At 46.2% G+C, this 18,845-nt stretch overlaps 1 protein-coding gene across 1 annotated transcript; it reads left to right on the forward strand.

Moving 5' to 3' along the window:
- Positions 1-5,868: 5,868 nt before the first annotated feature.
- On the forward strand, positions 5,869-12,786 carry LOC147238499 (uncharacterized). Its single transcript, XM_086198244.1, has 2 exons — positions 5,869-6,073; positions 11,546-12,786. Exons 1-2 carry the CDS (start codon positions 5,869-5,871, stop codon positions 12,784-12,786), a joined length of 1,446 nt encoding a protein of 481 aa, XP_086054370.1.
- The last annotated feature ends 6,059 nt before the right edge of the window (positions 12,787-18,845 follow it).

Below are 18,845 nucleotides of genomic sequence, written 5' to 3' on the forward strand. Positions count from 1 at the left end.
AAAAGTTCTGATATCAGTCGTAGTTCAGCGACGGCAACATAAATTAATAAACCACTCAGGGACCTCCTTAACATGGAAAAAATAGCCTTGATGGCTGGGTTGGAGTGTTCAGAGGTTATAGAACATGATACCAATCTTGTCTGCTCAACTCAGATGAGAAGGGTGAGAGCAGCGCCCAGTGGAACTTGCCAGATAACCAAGGTTTTGGAGATGTTGACACGGTGTAATGGGGGAAACAGGACCCAAATGCTGACGGAGGGCAAGGAGCATTCAACAAGAGATCATTAATGATAAAAAAAGACAAAGTAACAAGACAGGAACTCAAAGTACCAACAGAAAAGAAAACACAGGTAACAAACAAAGGGGTCAGCAGGTCCAAGTCCTGGATGTGCACAAAGTAGCAACAAAACCAAGATCAAACCACTAAAAACTTACCCTGGAACATGGAGTTGCTGGGAACACCAGGGAGAAAGCAGGAGACGGAGACAAAGGGAATCAGAGGTTCAAATCACTGGGGAAACGAGAAACAGGTGGTGCCATCAACACAGGTGAGACACATGAGGTCATCACAGGAAGGAGCACAGGAAGACAGGACACTACTACAAAGTAAAACAGGAAGATGAGACAGGGGTCGTGACATGTATCATCTTAATTTAATCTCTTAGTTCAGGGATGGTAGATAGAGACAGAAACTATTCAGTGACCTTCTTATCATAGGAGAACAGCCTAGACATCTAGGTGGAGATATTCAGAGGTTATAAAATATAAATTAATAGTTAAACATGATCCTCAATCTTTACTATTCAACTCAGAGGTTCAGATTATCACACAGTGTCACACAGAAAAGTTTGCCATATAAGTAAAGATTAAAACTTGATTTAAGATTGACCAGGAGTCTCAACAAGTTCATATTAAAATAAAAAGTGAACATACCAATTTATTGTGATGATCAAGAATAAAGCAGACAAATAAAGAGACACACCTGGTGTGTGGCAGCTCTCGTGAGCAGATGAGAAAAACTCTCCTGGGAGTTCTTGTTCCGTCCCTTGAATATCCACCAGAACAGGGACATTTCTCAGTTACAAGCCAAATAAATTTACATGGAGACGTCATTCTCGTCTGGTATCCTTTTCCCATCAGGGGGTCTTTCCACATGACCATGAACCACCTAGACCAGGGGCGTCAAACTGATCCAGTAAAAGGCCGTGTGGCTGCAGGTTTTCATTCCAACCCAGCAAAAGCAACACCTGATCCAACCAATGAGCTGTGGACACAGCTTGATTGATTGAAGTAGATTCAGTTGCTGCTTTTCCTCGGTTTGAATGAAAACCTGCAGCCACACAGCCTTTTACTGGATCAGTTTGACATCTGTGACCTAGACCTTCTCACACTGAGACTCAGACATTCAACATTTCTAAAGGAGGTCAAATAAACAAAAGATGTCAATGACACACTCTGAAACCGTGAGGGCTGGCTTGTGGCTGCAGCTCCATATTTCTCTCCTTAGATCTGACATCCAGAAAATGTGAACGTGGCTGGTCACCTGCTGAAATATACTGAGATGGCTGCCCAACTGACACAGGCACGAGTGACACGTTTACTGGTCACCAGCACCTCTCCTCTCCTGACAGGTCTCCTGCTCCTCTCCTCCTCTTCCACTGAGGGAGGGGGGAGGGGAGGCACAGCTCCCTTCTATTTACTTTAAGTCGACTCATAGCACCGTAATTGAAAAGGTCCTGGAAACGTATCATAACACAGTTGTTAATCCACGTCTGAGTGAACATGACCCTCTCAGAATCTTGGTACTCCAGTCAGGAATTTCAGTGCCATTTGGAGTCCTTCCACAATAAACCCATCATGATACTAGTCCTCTTTGGTGATGTAACAGACTTAAATACTCTTGTAACTGTCATGTCCATGCATGTAGTGGTGTTCTTTGTTTGCCTTGTGTCTATGCTGTGTTGTGGCTCCCTGTTTTATTTTGAAATTCAACTCTCCCCCAGTTTCTTCCTCTTCCCCTGGTGTGTTTCCTGCTAGCCCACCAGGTGAGTGTGAATGATTGTCTGTCCATATGTATTGGCCCTGCGATGGACTGGTGACCCATCCAGGATGAACCCCAGCTCTCGCAGGAAGTGCTGCTGGGATAAACTCCGCCCCCCGCGATCCATATCATGTGACTGTGACAGGCCTAATATACACTCATAATTTTAGGCGGTGCACATGTTCACCTGGTGCCATAAAACATTTTCCAATGTATTATTTCAAATAGCTTAGATTATTTATATTAAACATGAGATATCGATTCAAATTTGTCATTGTTCAGAGTTCAAGTACTGACATGCAGTTAGCATCCAACCAGAAGTGCAAATAAACTGGAACGTGCAGATAAATCTACCATTCCTCCACACTCACACTCAGCACCTCTACTGAGCCCTCTGCTTACAGGGCGGAGGCAGAGAAACTGTCTCACTGGTGCTCAGGCAACAACCTGACCCTGAATGTCCAGAAGACCAAACAACTTATTATGGACTTGAGGAGAAACAGACAGGACCACACGCCCCCCCCCCCCCTCATAAATGGAGAACAGGTGGAACTGTCAACACCTTCAGGTTCCTTGGCACCCACATCTTCCTCCTGGACCTTCAATGTCAGGGCCATCATCTCTGATGATGGTATCAAAAGGACAGGACTGTCGTGCTGTGCGGTCTATTCAAATGTATTTGTATTCATTTAGCTGTATTGTTTCATAAATTCACTTTAGGTGGTTATTCTATTAAATTCAGTGTGTAGAATAAGTATAATCACACAATAAAACGAGGATATAAAAGTAAACATTTGACTTGCGGACGCTCTCAAACCTCCAACAAAACGAGTTGAGTCCAGAGATTTAAGTTGCACTTTTTAAAGTCGTCCAGCAGATGGTGCTGTTCAGAATCTGAGCCTCTTTGATGTTAAGCCCCGCCCACTCTGCGGGTATCATTCAAATGTTTAAATTCTCATCATTCCTTTGATGCGTCTGCGGATGGGTAGTGTGTGTGTTGAGTGAAGCAAAACATTTGACAGAATACTCTGAAAAAGGCATTTTTGTGTATGAAGTGCTGCTGGTTTGGAGTTGAACAGCATTTCATTGTCTCGGCGGGGAGAGAGTTGCTGTCCGCTTCTGTTCCATTGCGGAACTTGCTTCCGCGGGAGTAGGGTAGTGACGGTAGTTCTAGTGGTAGGTTGTTAGTGGTAGGATTTAAAGATAGGTGTTAGCGATAGGCTATTAGTGATAGGTATTAGCTAGTGAGGGAGTTTGTTAGGGTTAGTAGTTTTGGGGCGCCGACCGACGGCTGTCAGGTCCCGACCAGCTCCCCCGCTTCCTTGTTGTTGTTTTTTTTGTTGTTGGTAGGGCCAGAAGAGTGTAGGAGATATAGGGACATGACTAAACAAAAGGGCATAAGTGGAGGTAGGAAAGGAACAAGGGGAAAGGACGGGGGGGGGATCTGTGGAGAGTCTGGTTCAGAATAGGGCTGAGGGGAGCACAGGTGGAAGGGAGCTGAGGAGCGATAGACGGGTAGGACAGGGGCAGGGAGAGCATAAGAGGAAGAAGACAGAAAGTGAGAGTGAGTCAGCAGAGGATATGCAAAGTGAGGACGAGGGGAGAGGAAGTAGGGAGGATGAGTGCTTGAATGTAGTGGTGAGGTTTGTTGAGGCGGGTGGTGTGAGCAAGAAGAATCCATTCGGATTGACAGGGGCACTGAAAGGCTGGCTAGGGGAGATTAAATTTGCACGGGTCCTGGGGGATGGGAACTTACTGGTGGGGTGCAAGAACCTGGGGCAGGTGGAGAAAGCAATTCAAGGAGGGAATGGAAGGAAGATAGTGGGGTGCACAGTGGAGAGGGTAGTGCTGGTGGGGTTGAAGAGGACAGCAGGAGGGGGGTGTAGAGGGGTGATTACAGGGGTTCCAATGGAGGTGGGGGAGGAGGAGATAAAGGAGAGAATAGACACTAAGGGAGGTCCGAGGGTGGTGAAGGTGACAAGGATGAAGAGGGGGCCACAGAGGGAGTTTCGTGAAACGGTGGTGGTGGAGTTTTAGGGTGAAGTTCTTCCAGCTCGGGTATTTCTGGGGTGTATGTGTTTTTTTGTGAGGGCCTTCATTCCCCTGTCACTGAGGTGTTTTAATTGTCAGTCTTTTGGGCATACTGCACAGGGTTGTAAGGGGAAGAGGAGATGTCCACAGTGCGCAGGGGAGCACAAGTTTGGAGAGTGTCCTGAGGATGCCCAGCCCCGATGTTGTAGCTGTGGGGGTGCGCATAGTGTAGCTTTTGGAGGATGTCAGGTGATGAAGCGGGAGGTTGAGGTTCAGAGGGTGAGGGTGTTAGAGAAGGTGTCGTATGCTGAGGCGGTGAAGGTGGTCAGGCAGAGGGAGGGAGGGCAGAGTGCAGTTGAAGGGTCGGAAGCAGTGGGTAGGGCAGGCTTGGGAGGGTGGACAGGTGTAGTAGGGCAGACAGTTGGGGGTAGGGAACAGCCGGGCATGGAGGGTCGGGAGAACAGGAGTGGAGGGCTGGGGTGTCAGTGTAGGGAGAAGGGGTGGGTGGCTAGTGAGCAGGTTGTAGCGTTCGTGGCAGCAGCTATTACCTCCACTATGGAGGTTTCCTCAAAGACTGAGAGGATTAAAATCATAGTGAGACAAGCTGGGTGCCTGTTAGGGTTAGAGGAAGTAAGTTTTGAGAAGGTCATTGCCAGGATAGTAGAAGGGAATAGATCAGGGGCAGGGAAGGGTGGACACACTTGAGTATGGTGGTGATCCTTCGATTGAACGCAAGGAGCTTGATAGCAAATGGTCAGGAGTTCAAGGTCTACTTAGAGGGAATAGGGGTGCAACCAGATGTGGTGTGTGTTCAGGAAACATGGCTTAAGCCTGGGTTAGATTTTGTGGTGCAGGGATATGTGATGGTGAGGCGAGATAGGATAGGAGGTGGGGGAGGAGGGTGTGCCACGCTGGTTAGGAGGGGTGTGTCATTTAGGGAGCTAGATAGAGGGGTAGAACAGGAGTACATAGTGGTGGAGGTTTGGGAGGGGGGGAAAGGGGTTGTCATAGTTAATTACTATAACCCCTGTGTCAGGTTAGAGGTAGAAAAATTAGTTAGTATCCAGAGGGAGGGGTGGCAGAGGGTCGTGTGGTGCGCAGATTTTAATGCTCATAGTGTAGTGTGGGGGGGAGGGCATACAGATGGTAATGGGAGGACGGTAGAGGAATTAATGGAGGTTAGGGCACTAGTATGTATGAATGATGGTAGGGGGACAAGGATAGATGTCAGGACAGGGAATGAGTCAGCTTTAGATCTAACACTGGTGTCAAGCGGCTTGGCAGGGGTAAGCAGATGGGAGGTGCTGAATGGGTCGACTGTAGGGAGTGATCATTATCCCGTGGTGTGTGCAGTGGGTGAGAAGGTGCAAGTAGTGTCAGGTGAGGGGGTGGAGAGGTGGGTGTTTGGAAAAGCTGATTGGGGGGTGTTTCAGGAAGTGGTGGAGGAGAAGGTGGCTGAGTTAGATAAGGAGGGGAGTGCAGATGAGGTAAATGATAGGCTGACATCAGCAATAATTGTAGGCGCAACTGAAAGTATACCGAGGAGTAGAGGGAGGGGAGGCAGGAAGATGGTACCGTGGTGGACAGAGGAGTGTAGTCAGGCAGTGAGGGCAAGGAATAGGGCATTTAGGCAGTTGAAGAGGAGTCATAACATAAATAGTCTAGTGAGTTATAAGAGGGCACAAGCAGTGGTGAGGAGGGTGGTTAGGCAGGCTAAGAGGGATAGTTGGAGACAGTTTAGTAGAAGCATAGGGAGGACAACCCCGGTGGGAGAGGTATGGGGAATGATTAGGAAAATGGGAGGGGATAGGAGGGAGTGGGACTACCCAGTGATGACAGCAGGGGGGGAGATAGCAGTGACAGAGAGGGAAAAGGTGGAGATGATGGCGGGGGCATTTGCAAGGATACATAGTGAGGATAACTTGACAGAAGAGGAGAGGAGGGGGAGGGAGGCGACTTTGGGCAAGCATTTGGGGGTGTTGGACAGGAGGGAGGATACAGGTGGGATTATCGATGATAGGTTCACGATGGCAGAGTTGGTGAGGACTATAGGTAGGGCTAAGCACACAGCTCCAGGGGCGGATCAGGTGGGGTATGTTATGCTGAAGCACTTGGGTGAAGGAGCACTGGAGGCACTTCTGGGGCTGTACAATAGGGTCTGGGAGGAGGGCAGGATGCCAAGGGTGTGGAAAGAGGCAGTGGTGGTAAATAAGGAGTCAGTTGTGGTGGTGTTATATTGAGAAGGCATATGATATGATGTGGAGGGAGGGGGTGTTAGTTAAACTGCACATGTTGGGGGTAGGAGGTAGGGTGTTTAACTGGGTGAAAGATTTCCTGTCCGAGAGGGTGATACGGGTTAGGATAGGGTCTGAGGTGTCAGGTGAATACACAGTGAGCAATGGCACACCACAGGGCAGTGTAATTAGTCCACTGTTGTATAGTATTATGATTAATGATGTGTTTTCACGGGTAGCTGGGGATGTAGGGAGAGCACTGTTTGCTGATGATGGGGTGCTATGGAAGAGGGGTAGGGACTTAGCACATGTAGTGGGTAAAGTACAGGAGGCTATAGATGTGGTGGTTGAGTGGGGCTATGAGTGGGGGAGCAGGTTCTCAGTAGATAAGATGCAGACAGTGTTCTTTACTAGGAAGAGGGATGTGGGTGGTGAAAAGCTTAGGATGTATGGTAGGGAGTTAGAGAGAGTGGGGTCCTTTAAGTATTTGGGAGTAGTTTTTGATAGTAAGTTGACTTGGGTGGAGCACATTAGGAGGGTTGAGGGCAGGTGTAGGAAGGTGATAAATGTGATGAGGTGTTTGTCAGGTAGGGACTGGGGGGCTAGCTGTGCGGCACTGAAGACGATTTGTACTTCGATGGTGAGGGCGGCACTAGATTATGGGTGTATAGTATATGGGTCGGCTGCTAAGAGTCACTTGCGGGTTCTGGATGTGGTATACAATAAGGCACTGAGGGTGTGCTGTGGGGCGCTAGGGACAACACCGGTGACAGCACTGCAGGTGGAGATGGGTGAGATGCCCCTGGAGCTAAGAAGGAAGCAGTTAGTGGTGAGGTATTGGGCTAACCTGCAGGGTCACTCCAGGGTGCATCTGACCAAGAGTGTGTGATGAGTGTTGGGAGTACGGGAGGGGGAGGGAGACACAGGGAGCACTTTTGGAGGATAGGGAATGTACTGGCTAGGGAGCTAGGAGTAGGGCACATTAGGGTGAGTCAAACAGTGGTGTACCCAGAGATGGCACCGTGGAGGATGGAGTGGCCAGAGGTGGACTGGTGTTTGTTGGAGTTGAGGAGGAAGGGGGAGGGGGAGGACTTGGTTAGGGCTCACAACAGGTGTATGAGAAGGGTGTATGGTGGATGGGAGAAGGTGTATACGGATGGATCAAGGGCGGAGTCCGGGGAGACAGGATTTGTGGTGGCAGTACCGGGGAGAGGGATAGGGCTTAGTAGGCGCACGACAGATGGGCTGGGGGTTTTCACAGTGGAGATGGTAGCGGTGCTGGTGGCTCTGAGGTGGGTGGAGTGTACACAAGTGGGGAGGGTGGTGGTCTGCTCAGATTCAGCAGCAGTCCTAACTAGCATCAGGTCATGTCACACGGGTTGTCGTCGGGATATTTTGTACCAGGTTCTTCAGGCAGTCATGAGGATAGTTCAGCAGGGGGGTCAGGTTAGGTTTTTAAGGGTACCAGCACATGTGGGGGTGGAGGGGAACGAGAAGGCAGATGAGTTGGCAAAGGGGGCGTTGGTGAAGAGGACGGTGGAGATGAATGTGAGGGTGAGTAGGGCTGAGGTGAAGGTGATAGTGAGGGAGAGGGTGATGGGCATGTGGCAGGGAAGGTGGGACAAAGAGAAGAAGGGTAGGCACTTTTATAGGGTTCAGAGGAGTGTGCAGGCTAGAGGGTGTTGGGGTGGAGGTGGGCAGAGGAGGGAGGAAGTAGTGAAGGTGAGGCTGAGGCTGGGACACTGTGGGCTGAACGGGACTTTGAAGGTGTTAGGGAAGCACAACACAGGGCTGTGTGAGGGCTGTGGTGAGGAAGAGTCGGTAGAGCACGTACTTCTGAGGTGTGGCAGGTATGAGGTGGAGAGGAGGGTGATGAGGGACAGGTGGAGGAACATGGGGAAGGGTGAGATCAGTCTGGAGGGAGTTCTAAGGATGGAGGATAGGGAGAGTGTTAGGGTTCTTTTAGAGTATTTGAGGGATACAGGATTGTATTATAGGATTTAGGTTTAGGGATTATGTTTAGGATTTAGAGGTAGGATTTAGGTGTAGTATAGGATTTAGGTTTAGGGATTATGTTTAGATTTAGAGGTAGGGTTTAGGTGTAGGGGTTAGAAGTAGGGAAAGATGGTGTTCCGCGATGGGACAGAAGAGGGCGGTAATGCTCCATCTGGTGGGTTGCCAACCGCCGAAAAAAACCAAAAAGAAGAAGAAGAAGAATTTTCAAACAAGGAGGAAAGAAGGAGAAGTCCGTGAACCTCCGGCCTCGGTCTCTGTTTCCTGAAGGCTGACTGGCGCCAGTAGAACCTCAACATGTGCGCCGCGCAGCTGCTGCGGGTGTCGGTCCAGGAGCGGATCCTCGCCGCCGCTGAAGACTTCCTGCTGCAGCTGGGAGAAGGAGACTCAGCGGCTGGAGTCCCGGGGCTGAGAGCGCTGCTCACCGAGCGGCTGGCGGCGGCCGCGGAGCAGATCGTGGCTCTGCTGGAGGAAACCGTGGCGGAGTTCGAGCGGGAGAACCGCCGGCAGAGGTTGCTGCTCGATGCCGTGCTGAAGCCCCGAGTCAGGCTCTACAGAGCAGGTGAGTCCCCGCAGGGACCTGCTGGGCCCCGAATTCAGCCCAGGAAGTGGAGAGGCAGCAGGGCCGGTTCTCGACAGGCATTTGTAAGGGGGCACATGGTGGCGACAGAGGTGGGAAAGGGTGTGATGGTGTTTTGGGGGGGGGGGGCGTAGTTGGTTCTCTGGATAACTGTTTTAGTTATGTTCTTAAGTCAAGTCATTTTTTTTTGTTTAGAACCAAATCACTCCAAAAGTTCTCTCATGACTCTTTACTAGTAGAGCAGGTCCAGCACCAAACTCCTCCAATGAATCTACACCCAACAATTCTCCACCAGCAAGCACATCCTGCAACAGTGGTGATGAAAATCTTCCTTTTAACAGGCAGGAACATCGAGCAGATCCAGGATCAGTGGGGACGGCCTTCTGCTTTGACCGATTGGGGGGGAAAGAGAGCAGGAGAGCGGGGCAGAGACAAAGACAGATAATGGAGAAAGACATTCATGCAGAAGGAAAGAGAGGGACAGATAAAGAGAGCGATCAAGGGAAGAGACTGATGGACAGACGGGGACGTGAGCAGGTGGAGCTACGGGTGGCAGCTTGAGCCTCTTCAGGTCTGCAGCCTCCTCCAGCAGCACCCGGGTCACTGAGGCCCACAAACCCCCTGAAAAATTTAAAAAAAAGAAACTACAAAAACTAAAAAAACATTTCTCATCAGATGACAACAACTAAATCTTGACATTTACCTTCAGTGGATGGCCTGAATCAAATATATTCAAACCCAACAAGAATGCTTGTCACTGTTGCCAATATTAACAAAACTAAAAGGGTCGGCCAAGTTATTAAAGAAAAATCCCTTCACCAAGTCTTGAAAAACAAAACTGATCAATAGAAAATAAATAAATACATAAAACAGAACACCCATCCAGATCTTGACAACCAACAACATAAAACTGATCTTAATTGGATTGTCTAATTCTTAGATACATTTTCAAAATAAAGTAAGAATCAAATAAGACCTCTCAATATAGCCGATATTTACAAACTAAAAAGGGTCGTTATTGTATTAAATCTCTTTTTTGTCTTTGCGTCTCGTTTCAAGCTCGTTTGTTTGGGAGCCCCTGAACTCTGTGTTTGCACCTGAACAGCTCCACTCTCCTTTCTCATCAATCCACTCCTCAACAACAGCCTCCTGTTTCCCTTTGCAAAACTCTAACAAACCTCCATATCCAAGTCTTTTGTTCTGGACTTCTCATGGGCCAAGATCACCAAATTCCTCTTTCCTTTATGGATCATGGTGTGATGATAGGGGGTTGGGATCCATGACAAAGTAGAGAAGGAACTCTCACAAGATGCTGAGACGCATCAATTACAGGGCACAGACTCAGGAGGGAAAGAGAGGAGGAGAGGCGGAACCTATCATCTCCTTGGTGCCTTTTCCAGTGGATTTTTCAGCTCCTGCAGTGAATCTTGTCCATATTCAGTTTGTGGGTCATCTGTTATTTTCTTAAGGGAGAGAAAGAGAAACGTCAAAATCTGAGTGCAACCGAACGCTGCAAAAGTCTGTGTCCCTGCTGGAACCTGACAGGCTACGTCCTGGGTCGTTTGCATCCAAACAGTGATTGGATGTTGATGGAGGGCTGTGGGGTTGGGAGGGGTGTGTGTGCACGCGTGTGTGCTGCGCATCCTGAGAAGATACACACACACACATCTCAGCAGTGTCTCTGTCTCCAGGACCACAGCTGTACCAGTTTTTCTTATGTGTGTGTCTTTCAACAATCTTTCAAAAATTAATATAGTAATATTAAATAAATTTGTACATCAAAATGGATGTTTTGGCCGCTAACTTGAAATCAACAACTCCAGGAAAAACTACAAACTTTATTATGTTAATTGGTTAATGAATGTAATCTACAAACAAAATTTCCTTCACAAGAAAATAAGAAGATAAAGTAAAAGCAACCTAAAACTATTGGTTTATTCTCTGTTGTTACACTACTGATTTAATATAAACCCTCTAAAGAAATGCATACAACATTACAATTAACACTTCAACATCAGAACACAGTCAGCACGCACACACACACACACACACACACACACACACACACACACGTGTCAGCAGTCTCTCTGTCTCCTGCAGCAAGTCACATGCAGCTCTTTGAGTGTCTCACTGGTTCAGACCCCCAGTGCTACAACCAGGAACAGGAACCTTGAGGACCATCAACCATTCATCAACAGTATAGAACAATGCAGAAGAGTTTCCACTTCCAAACTAAAGGCTATCACACTGTTACTATTACAATATTACAGTGTTATAGGTTTTAGAAAGTTCACCAAATTAAGAGTAAGAAATGATATCATAGGCATTGACTCAGCTACATGTAGAATACAAATGCAAAGCCAGAAAACCTGGAGGGAACCCACGCAGGCACAGTGAGAACATGCAGACTCAACACAGAAAGATCTTGTGCCTGAGCCGGGGCTCGAACCCAGAACCTTGTTGCTGTGAGGCGACAGGGTGAACCACTGCATCACCGTGCTGCCTATAATGTAAATTATACAGGCCGATTAAAAAAATATTTTTGTTCGCTGCCTGGCTGGCCTGGGCTGGACAGCCATTTGAGAATTGTCCCACTTTTCCCAGTCAAATGAAGAGATTTCTGATGTTGCTGTTTGTGTCCTGCAGATGTGGAACAGCTGCTGGTGATTAAAGAAGAGGTTCCCACTGAGTTGCAGGACCAAGTGCCTCCACACTTTAAAGAGGAGTCAGAGGAACTCTGGACCAGTGAGGAGGGAGCGCAGCTTGAAGGGCAGGAGGAGGCTGATATCACCACGTTCCCCTTCACTCTGGTCCCTGTGAAGAGTGAAGAGGAAGAGGAGAAACCTCAGTTCCCACAGCTTCACCAGAGTCTAACTGAGGAGAACTTGAAAGCAGAGTCTCTGAGCAGCAGCCCAATTCATCATCTGAAAACAGAAGCTTGTGTAGAAGCGTTTGGAGGACCAGAACCAGAAACCGCCAGCAACATAGATCTGGATACACTTGTAAAACCTGAGACTGACGACCAGATGTCAGACTCTTCTGAAGCTGAGACTGAAGTCAGTCAGGATGACAGGGTCAGACCTGATAACACGGCCACCTCTGAGCACAAGGAACACTTTGGCACAACGAAGAATTTGCTTCAGAAATTGAGCCCAGGACAGGAAGCAGCTCATTGCAGCTCAAAAGAGCAAAAAGTAAAAACTGAAAGTGAATCGGAGATCACCAGGAATGTGACCTTTGGTCCTTCAGAAACTCAGACAGAAGTCAGTGAGGATGGGCATCCCTTTAGGTGCTCAACATGCAGTAAAGGTTTTAGTTACAGAGGGAATTTAGATATACACATGAGAATGCACACGGGGGAGAAACCATTCCTTTGCTCAGTTTGTGGCACAAGATTTCCACAAAATGGACATTTGAAAACACACATGAGAATGCACACTGGAGAAAAACCATTCCCCTGCTCCATTTGTGGCAAAAGCTTCTCAGTCAAGGGACGTTTGAAAATACACATGAGAACGCACACTGGAGAGAAACCATTCCCCTGCTCAGTTTGTGGCACAAGATTTTCAGAAAAAGGATATCTTAAAAACCACATGAGAATGCACACTGGGGAGAAACCATTCCCCTGCTCCATTTGTGGCAAAAGCTTCTCAGTCAAGGGACATTTGAAAACACACATGAGAATGCACACTGGAGAAAAACCATTCCCCTGCTCCATTTGTGGCAAAAGCTTCTCAGTCAAGGGACGTTTGAAAATACACATGAGAACGCACACTGGAGAGAAACCATTCCCCTGCTCAGTTTGTGGCAAAAGGTGTTCAGAAAAGGGAAATCTGAAAAAACACATGAGAACCCACACTGGGGAGAAACCATTTGTCGCGACATAACTCTGTCTTTTAATAAACTTTCTGTACACTTTTAAAGTTCTCAGTGCTTTTGTTTACATGTAGAGGCTCTGCTTGTATCACCACTGATGTGTTTTACTGTTTGGAGTGTATGTTACTGTTATTATTTGTCTGTATATCTGATGCTGAGGGAGTGGTTTAGGCAGTGGTTGGGCTTATTTGCACTCTGAGAGAAGCCAATTGAGTCTTAACAATGAAATAAATGAGGAGCAAAGGCTTTTCTTTTCAGCATCTCCATTCCCACAACATTGAAGTCAGCTAAGCTAATTCTTTTATCTCGATAACGGGCTGTTAATTGGTTGACCAAATGTGTACAAATCATTCAGCCATGTTTGGAGGCACAGTGAAAGTAAATGTGGGGGTCAAACTCAACTCCTTCACAGAGGCATTGAATCTGGGCGAGTCAGTTACAAATCTGACTCATTGATGAGAGTGTATTTAGCACTTGATGCAATGTTGGATGAAAACATCACTTTAGAACTACTGATAACTCCATATTCCTCCACCAGCTCCTCAGGGTCCTCACTGAGAGACAAAGCAGGTGCTCGGAGGCTGCGATCTGTCCTTGTTTTCATGGAATCGCTCCACAAACACAACTTGTGTGTGTGTTTGCTCGTATCATGTTTCTCCTTGACAGCAGCAGGAAGAAACCCAGGCTCAAATTTAAACCACTACATGAATGACCCCCCAGTTCCTGCTGTACTGGCCCAACAAAATCTGGAAAAATGTTTCTGTAATGTCCAAATCTCATTAATAATTTGGAATGTTAAAAGGAGAATATCACTACAAGTCATTTAATGATGTGCTCATGAAATGAACCCTAGATTTAAGTCCTGGATTCAAAGGAGAAACAACTTTCTATTCACTTGTGGAAAATGGAAATTTAAAAGATTTGAAAGCCTGAGAAGAGAATAGGACTTTGAAAAGTCTGACTTTTTTGAATCCTCTTAGGTGAGCAATTATTTTTGAACACGACATCAGAAATGAAACAGACTTTAATGATCCAAGGCTGAAAATATTTTTGGCTTCCCATCAAGAAACCAGAAGAACCTCATATTGTCTGTTGTTTTCCATTTGACCTGATTCTTGGTTGTCAGCTCACTGGCTCATTCGCTTTCTTGATGGAACAACAAAAGCAAAAATTGAAGACTTTAAATATCCAGGCCTCTGGCGTGATTCTCAGCTGTCATTGAAACTTCACATGAACTCAGTGTCCCAGCAAATATCTGGTTGGCTGAAATTACTTTTGTTGTTCTGTTGACTTTTTCCACAAGAAGTCTGGAAAAGTATTGGAACACAGTTCATATTCCCAATATTGGACTACGCTGGTGGTTTCTATGGGAACACTGATGAAGGCCCCAGCCTGGGTCCTATGCAGAGTTCTGTGTGCAGGGTCCTGTTGGTGGGTGTGTTTGTGTCTTTGCAGGTCTGAAGAAGCCTGGTCATGAGGCTGACTGGGAGCACCAGGCCAGTGTTCCCAGTTAGGCCTGTTTAACCCCACCTTCCCAGACATCTGTCTCCCTTTTGCACTCAGCCAGCGTGCTGTTGTTGTCCTTTAGTTTGTCCTTGTTTCACACTAACAACATGCAGCACACATTGACCAGCACATCCACACACTCACCTCCACTGCTGACACTGACTTCCACACCTCACATGGTTGATGATTGACTTTAATAAATGGTGATTTGCTGCTACTAGGTTTTGCTGCACGTCTGAGCCGCTCGTAACACATTCAGACATCAATCTTTGTCCTCTTAATGTCTGATATAATTGTCTTTGTAGATTTGTGCTCAGGTGTTTGGACAGAACCCATCATTATTGAATGTAGGAGTCCCAAAGGAACTCCATTGGTCAGGATTTATTTTCAAATGTGTCCACTTTAATTTCCCTTCATACTTGAAACAACTTTTAATTCCTTTCAGCTCACAATCCAACCTAGAGTGTAGAGATCATTTGTTTCTGTATCTGCCTAGAATCAGCAAAGAAACTGGTCATCGCACATTCATATTTTAGTCAAGTCAGTTTTATCATTTGGAAACCATCTTGAGGAGATTTGGAGAAAGTTCAATCATTCAGCTGCAGTTACAGTGACTTACAACACTGCAACAAAAATCACCCTCCACAAACACTCTTGTCCAACTTTTGTGCCCAAATTTTCTCCTCATGAGGCACCAAATCAAGTCAAGTCATTTTTACTTGTTGAAAACCAAATCACTCCAAAAGTTCTCTCATGACTCTTTACAAGTAGAGCAGGTCCAGCACCAAACTCCTTCAATGAATCTACACCCAACAATTCTCCACCAGCAAGCACATCCCGCAACAGTGGTGATGAAAACCTTCCTTTTAACAGGCAGGAACATCGAGCAGATCCAGGATCAGTGGGACGGCCTTCTGCTTTGTATTTAAAGCTCCATCAGATTGGAACAACCTTTCTTCCTCACTTCGGTCTCTCCCTTCCTTTCACATCTTCAAATCATCAAGCATTTTCAAACATCTGCTCTTGTTTCTGATGCACCTCACCTTTTCTCTCCAGGATTCACTCTCTACTTGCTCCTTTTTTTTTCTCTGTACTGTAAATATGTGGATATTTGTGTATGAATATGCATTGTGTACTTTAATGGTGCATGTAAGCAGTATTTATTTAGATGGGTGTTTAAATGTATGTGTATGTGAACACAGGCCCACTCCTATTTTGCAGTGGGATCTCTGATCATACTTTGTAGAATACTGTATGGTGAGTGATGGGGGGGGCTTTGGGGAACATTGTTGGCCTGTACCTGGGTGTATGATGTGTGTGTCCTTGTGTTGAAATGTTTGTTATTTTGTTTCGAATCTACTTTTATTATCTTTGTATTGTTGGTCATTATTTGTCAGGACCCCCTCCAAAATGAGATGGTGCATCTTAAGAGGCTGCCCTTGAAATCAAGAATCAAGAATGAAGGTGGATGCTGGTCTTGGTGGACCCTCTGCTCCTCAAGTTGAGTCAACAGATTCCTGTGTTGCTTGAGTCATTGTGTATCCTGGCTGCATTCAGCGCTTTCACCGCTGCAGCCCAGCTTGAGTGCCAGTCAGGACAGGTGATATTAAGGATGGAAGAGGTGACAGTTTTGGCAGGACAAGTTGCTCCACATTCAGGAGATGGTGGGAAGTTTCAAAGCTGCCATAAATCTTGATGACAAACTCCTTCACTGTGTGTGGTTCAAAGTCCCTGGTTTCATTGCAGCTTTGAACAGAGCAGGTGTTCATTCACATCTCAGTAATAGGGGGACACTTTATCACACCAGTGGACAAACATCAGCATTCATCACCCAGCACCTCCTCTGATCAACAGAACAAGTTAAAGTACTCTGGAGAATGAGGGCATCGATCCCTCTTCCTCTCACATGCTAAGCTAGCGCTCTACCATTTGAGCTAATTCCCCTGTTAATGAGCACAGCAGATAATGCAGGTTGACCTTCATGCATGGTTGAATGAGCGTCACCAGTTGAAGCTACTCTGGTTCAAAAAAACCTTGGGACCAAGACAGGAATTGGAACCTGTGCAGGTCTAGACCCGTGTTTAAGTTGGTGGAGACAATTGTTTAAACCAGGGACTGAATGAAAAGACTTGCCCAGACTCCAGCTCGCTCTTCTGAACCGACCCCTCATCTCTGTGTGGACTAAACATCAGAGGTGGAGGGTGCAGGTTCTGCTTTGACCTCCTGACCTCCTGGGTAAAGCAGTGTAGATGTTGAGCTTGAAGGAGTTGACGGCCTCCTTCGTCTTCTCATTGGTTTGCTAAACTCAGCATCATGAAATGTTGCTGAAATTCAACATGTCAACTGAGGCCAGAGATTCCTGCGTTCCCTGAGTCCTTGTGTGTCGTCTCTGTTGTTTGAAAGCACAAAGCTGTTCCTGATGGTCCAGTGTGTGACAGATTCTGGGCTCTCACAGCTGAAACTGGGGTTTGAGCTACGTTAAGGGAATGGTTTTGTGGAGAGAACCAAGCAAAGGAATTGACAGTTTCAGCAGGAAAGGTGACCATTGCTCCACAACCTCAGTCCCAGGATTCATTCCTGCTTCACCCAGCATGGCCCTATGATCAACAGAAATGAACTGCCAGTGGAGGTCCTCAGTAATCCAGGTCATGGTTTCTCTAGATTGCTGTGTTGTAGTCAGAACATTTGCACCTCCATGAGCTCTCAATCTTTCTTTTCTCTCCATTTCTCCTCTTCATTTCTACTCCTTGCTGACTGTTGTTCCTCATTTGTGGCACAGAGTTCAGTCAGTGGACCGGACATTTTGCCACTCCACTGTCCATCATCAGGGCATTTAACATCCAGGACTGGCTCCCAGATCATCGCCATGACCTCATCCCCTGCACCAGTGGACAGTTCATCAAGGATGGAAAACATGTGGGTCTCAATTCCCCTCCATCTTTGTAGGTCGGTTACATTTCCTCCTGGTCTTTAATACATCTTTAGTTGACATTTTCTGTTGAGCCCAGTTTGTTGACTGCCAGGCCGTTTTACTTTTCAATGGCACAACAGCAGACAGCAACGAGGGTTGCTATGATGCAGTTGGTGAAATCCCTATCTATGGTCTGCAGAAATATGCTGGGAGTTCATTTTTATTATTAACCAGAATTCAAAGACTGACCAAGGAAACCAAAGCACAGAATTTAGAGATCAAAGAAAGAAATCAAAGACAGAACCTGAAGATCAGGAAATGGCACAGATCAATGAGATCCATGGACTCATCAGTGAAGGTTTTCTTTGTTTCACGGTCACTTGTTGTCGTACTGGTACAGTGATGTCAAAGCCTTCACATTCAGTTCAAACAGACTCCAAAGTGTAGCGTGTGATGCAGAGGGCAGCAGCCTTGTGCTTGGTACCATCATGGTTCTCTGCATTGTTAGCAAACTCACCAAAGACCTCCCTGAAAGCAGGATCATTTTCCCACAGTGCTTTTTTAACTAAGTACCAATTTGTCCTTCTTTAAAAAACAACAAAAAAAAGATGAGATCAGACTGAGATGGACGAGATGATATGGATGTGATTTATGGCTTTCAAACACCAAATATTCAATTTGTCTTCAGGGGTTTTGAGAGGTTCTGGGTCATGAATGAAAATTTAAGTTGGACCAAAACGACATGCAGGGTCACTGTGTGTGTTTACACGTGTGTGTATTTCTAGTTATATGGTGTTGGAAACCATTTCCATCATCAACACTGATCAGGAGTCCTCGTCCTCATGGGGACCAAAGACCAGCCCTGATGCAGTGCAATGCAGTTTGTGAGTTCTTTCAGAGTCAAGGTTTGGATTGAGTTTAGTTTCAAATAAACATTAAGATTCATTTGGTTAAGATTAAGATTAAGATTAAGGTTAAGGTCAGGCTGTACATAGAATAGAAGTCCATGGAATGATCTACTAAGAATAGCTGGGCACACCTGAGTGTGTTTACATGCAGACTTCCTCTTGTGACAACTGATGTCATTGAAACCATCTTGAGGATATTTTGAGAAAGTTCAATCATTCAGCTGCAGTCACAGTGATTTACAACACTGCAACAACAACAAAATTCAGATTCAGATTCAGATTCAGATGACTTTATTTATCCCTGAGGGGCAATTAAAGTACGGTACAACTGAGCAGCATGACATTAAAAAACAATAGAAAAAAATAGAAAAAAAAAAACAACAAAAAAACAGGGACATGACAGTGGGAATAAATAAGAGAATAAAAATAAGATTAAAGATAAAAATACAATAAATATACTACATACAGTATGTACGCAATGTAAAATGAAGAGTAAGGTGACTGGACTGAGTGAATAAAGTGCAGACAATGTAAACAGTATAAACAGTGTAACAGTGAAGACAGGATATTGAGTAGTCCGGGGAGAGTATGTAGGTGTGTGTGTGTAGGGTGTTGGTGTGGGGAAGGTGTTAGCAGCTGGAGTTAAAGAGAAGAATGGCTTTGGGGACAAAGGTGGCTTTCCTCCTCTCAGTTCTGCAGGCCACACAGCGGAGGCGTCACCCAGAGGGGAGCCATTCAAATGCAG

The sequence above is a fragment of the Aulostomus chinensis genome, chromosome 24 (assembly GCF_037954235.1).
Source record: "Aulostomus chinensis isolate RoL2024-O1b breed Wild chromosome 24, RoL_Achi_v1.0, whole genome shotgun sequence".
Classification (NCBI taxonomy): Eukaryota; Metazoa; Chordata; class Actinopteri; order Syngnathiformes; family Aulostomidae; genus Aulostomus; species Aulostomus chinensis.